The 4,696-nt window shown below is 37.3% G+C and overlaps 1 protein-coding gene across 1 annotated transcript; it reads right to left on the bottom strand.

The window, feature by feature from the left end:
• Window positions 1–1,757: 1,757 nt before the first annotated feature.
• LOC145039701 (uncharacterized) lies at window positions 1,758–3,007 on the bottom strand. Its single transcript, XM_078987724.1, has 2 exons — window positions 2,503–3,007; window positions 1,758–2,422 (listed from the first exon to the last, which is right to left on the bottom strand). Exons 1-2 carry the CDS (start codon window positions 3,005–3,007, stop codon window positions 1,758–1,760), a joined length of 1,170 nt encoding a protein of 389 aa, XP_078843850.1.
• Between the last annotated feature and the right edge of the window lie 1,689 nt (window positions 3,008–4,696).

The following is a 4,696-nucleotide window of genomic DNA, read 5'->3' as shown; positions in this document are numbered from 1 at the left end:
GACAACGATTAATATATATAAAAAGTTTCTTAACGCGGACTGATGAGTCATTAACACGGACTGAAGAGTCAGTAACGCGGACTGACGAGTCAGTAACGCGGACTGACGAGTCATTAACGCGGACTGACGAGTCAGTCACGCGGACTGACAACAACTAGACAAAACAGTTTTGCGGACTGACAAGACAGTAATGCGGACTGACAACTCAGTAACGCGGACTGATCATTCGCTTTGCGGACTCATAAGTCAGTAAAGCGGACTGACAATGCAGTAACGCAGACTGCATTTTGTATTGTTCTTGTATTTCTTTATTTCAATGTAATATGGTATTTATCCTTTATTTTACAAAAAATATTTTACCAACAAATGTTACAAAACCATACATTCAAAAAACATTATCTGACAAACAGCTTACGCGGACTGACAAATAAGTTACGCGTAATGAGAACACATTTACGCGAACTGACAAGTAAGTTCTGCGGAATAATTTATACTAATTCCTTATATATTGGACAACCATGACGAAAATTTACAAGGTGTCGAAAGTTGTGAAAATGAGTTCAGTCACTCAGGTATTAAGGAAAAGTTTCTCCAGCCTACCGACTTTTTTCCATAATCTGCAAAGAAGCAATCCTACCACCTTCACGTACATTACAAAGGATCAGTACAATCGTTTCCAAATTTGTTTCGTGGCATTGGGATGCATGGTATGTAGTCCCTTATAGTAAATAAATATTTAGTTATTTCAAGTTGTTATATGCCTAATATTCTTATGTTGACTTACAGTTTCGTACGTTTCTCACGTCTATGATACCAATCATATTCGTTGGTTAAGTACCTCCAATTGGGGCGTATGTAACATCCATGTACATTGCTGTTGCTTTAGATGGAAATCATGAACCCCTTCTCATAGCGTTTGCCTTGGGAACCATAAACTGTGACAATTCATGGTTATGGTTCATGAGGAGGCTTAAAGAGTGTTTAGGTGACAATACATAATTTGGTTTCATAAGCCATATCTCTGATTCTATAGACTTTGCAGTCCACGGAGTCTACCCTGATTCATATCATGGCTATTGTTGTAAAAATATAGCCGATAAAATACGCGCTTCCATCGGAAACAATACAGTCGTAGAACAGTTGTTCTGGAAGACGTGTAAAGTGTATAATTTATCTCAATTTTATGCATGTTTGAACAATTTTAAAAATGAGGTAAATGGGAATGATCTTCATTGGCTTGACAATATTCCCATTGCAAAATGGGTACGGGCTTGTTTTCCAAGTCTCGTCTCGGGCTCTCACTGAACGTCGTGACCTCATTGAGGCGGAGTGCAAAGATGTTGAGGAAAGGATGACGATTACAAAAAAAAATCAAAGATCATGAGGAATGGATAAAAAAACTAAGAAGAATCTCAAACTGTCTGAAAAATGGCTTGCTGACAAGGATGCAGAAATGATAGAACTTGGTAGGCAAAAGGACCGTATGGAAGATAAAATAAGAATAAGGGACGACTACATAACAATGGAGAAAGAAAAGTATCCTTTGCAATTCCCTTAAGTTAATTACCGTTGTTGTACGTTTACTATATGTTTCTAGTTTATTGAATGTATTAACTTCGAGTATTAGTTATTATTCTACTAGTAATTATGGAGTAATATAATCATAATATTACCCCATCATCTTTAAAATAAACACCCCAGCTCAAAGACAAATTAATGTCCTCTAAAACAAAACATAATTAATTATAAATACAACATCAATCATTAAAATCAAACGTTGAACAATAATCTTCTCTCTGCATCCCACTCGTCCAACGCGCCTCTTGTGTCCCGTGCGTCTCTAGCATCTCCTGAGTCCCTTCTGTCCCTTTCCCTTTTCCTTTTGTGTTACTACCTGTTGTCGTACTAGTTTTTCTAGCCTTTTTTTGTTTCTTTGGGACCAATGTCGGACAAGTCGTTGCATTATGTGTTGTACTATCACATCTACTACACCTTCTAACTATAGGTTCCTCACCTTGTGACGGAATACGATTTCTTTTTCTCGGTCTACCAGCTTGACGTGTATCCATTATCGGGGGTTTCACAACCATCATGTCAGTAGGAATCTCCCAATCACACGGTTCTGGAAGGGGGTAAACCGGCTCCTCATATGTACTTCGGTATGTTTCCATTTTGTAAGCATCTATAGCCAGATGTCCGAAGTTAGTTTTTTTCAAGTGCTTCAAGACCATTATCACATGACCACAAGGCAACCCAGTTCCTTCCCAATATTTGCATTTACAAGTCTCTTGACTCAGATCAACGATGCCACCATGTTTGAAATCATGAACTTCATAAAGTGCATCTGAAACACCAGAAACGGACCATCCTGTCGTACGCTCTTCATTTTTACTAACTACTTTTTCAGCCCACTCGGTTAGCACTGTTGAACGTTCCCTATAAAGAAGATATATATAATTAACTAATTATTCGACCTAATTAAAGTCAAAATAAAATTCATACCTCCTTCGATGCGACGCTTGTAACTCCATTCCTGTGAAAGACGTCGGAAGAACTCAAGAAGGGGTATTATAGGCATCTTCCTTGCATCTACAGATAAAGCATTCATGGACTCTGCACTGTTCGAGGTCATGTAATCGTAACTTTTCGATGGCGAATATGCTCTAGTCCATTTAGCACGGGGAATTTCACTTAGATACGCTGCTACTTGCTGCCTAGTATAACTAAATCTATACCACAATTCTTCAAAAACATTTCTTTTGTAAGCTTTCACAAGCCTCCAAAACAACACTTTTGTTTTATCATTTTTCCCAAACTTGTGTACTATGTTTCCTAGTATATGAAAAGCACACAAGCCATGATGAGCATGTGAAAAAACATTTTCAATACTAATGTGAATTGCATCGGCCCTATCAGTTACAAAAGTCAATTCTTGACAATCACCAACACATTCATACAACTTTTCAAGAAACCATGTCCATGTAAGACCACTCTTTTTTTTTTGCATATTCCGTGCGCAAGGGGCAGTATCTGGTTGTTCCCATCCATAGCTATTGCATGCAATATGGTTCCCTTAAAAGCACCCTTCAAATGGGCACCATCCATAATTATAACTTTACGACAAAAACTTTTGAACGCTCATATCTGCAATATATAAAAATGGAACACATAAACACTCTATAATTTGTTTACAAAAATTATATATTAAATAACAAGTTTTTTGTATTTACCGTGCTCCCAATGGCATAAAAACAACACTCAAAACAATCTTCAGAATTTGTTTGAATATACGCAACTGTACCGGGATTATGCCTCTTCAAATTGTGAAAATAAATAGGAAGTTTGGCAAAACATTCTTTAGAGGATCCCAACAACAGTTCCATAGCATATTGTTTTGCACGCCAAGCTTGTTTGTAATCTACGTTGATTTCCAGCAAAGCATTCAAATCCCTTGATATTTCATTAGGCCTCCAAACCTTGAAACGAGTTTTTCCCATAATCTCATGCAATATAGTACCCATGAATTTTTTATTAGCATGCTTATGATTAGGGTGTATCTGTAATGACGAACATGTGTACACGTTGTTGAAAGTCCTGATTTCAAATTCATCAGTGGGATCAAGGCGTTTTGCATACAAATGCCAACTACAGTTCTCAATTTCACAATATACCTCATAACCATTTTTTGTTAGAATGTTTGGTCTTAAACTGAAACTTTTCTCTTTTTGATTTAAGACTCAAAGAAAAAATTAGTTGTTGTTTGTTGTCATATGTTTGACGAACAAACATATCATCATTTGTACCTAAACTGTGAAATGGTCCGGGTTCAACAATAGGATCAGGACAATCAGGTATGGGAGGCATACCGTAAAATATGTTTGAAGCTTTTTTCCCGTGTGTGAACTCATCTTCTGACCATCCTTCATTTGACTCTTCACCGTCTGAGAAAGTTTTGTCAGTCAGTCTTCCAAACTCATATAAATTTTTTTCTTCAACCGTATTCAGTGCCACAGTTTCTTCTTCTGGACAATCTTCAACATTATCAGATACAATGTTTTCAACATTGTATGGTACAACTTTCTCAACCGCTTCTGTCTGTTCGACCAATCCTTGAAACACCTCTAAATACAAATGCACTATCTCCTTCGTTTCAGAAATTACATTTCTGAGTTGATGAACATCTGCTTCATCTAAAATATTCATCACATACCCATGAACCGGGTGTTGAAATGACAATGATATATTACTATTGAACACCTTAGCCTTACTTTTCACCAAATCAAACAATATTCGACAATCAAAATTAGGTGGAAGCAGTAAATCCAAGTTGTTTAATTTTGGTCTAACGTAGGTGTTAATCCCATTATTTATCTGCCAAAAACCTCCAGTACATAAAATAATAAAACTCATATTTGGTTTTGAAAATCAAATGAAAACGAACTGATCTATCGACCAAAATGAAACAAACATATGAAAAAGAAACTTTTGTATCAAAAAACTCTTCAAAATCCGCTCCAACCACCCATTCCGCGGAGGCATTACTCTCTCCGCAGAGCTCCGCGTCGACCCCTCCGCGGACTAATTTATGACTTCCAAACTGCTCCCTTCGTGGAGGCATTACTCTCTCCGCGGAGCTCCTCGTCGACCTCTCCGCGGAGCAACATTAAAAAGGCTAACAACCTATTTTTCGACCACT

This window comes from Lactuca saligna, chromosome 4, assembly GCF_052625555.1.
Source record: "Lactuca saligna cultivar CGN05327 chromosome 4, ASM5262555v1, whole genome shotgun sequence".
Taxonomy (NCBI): domain Eukaryota; kingdom Viridiplantae; phylum Streptophyta; class Magnoliopsida; order Asterales; family Asteraceae; genus Lactuca; species Lactuca saligna.
This window is presented reverse-complemented; position numbering and strand designations above follow the sequence as displayed.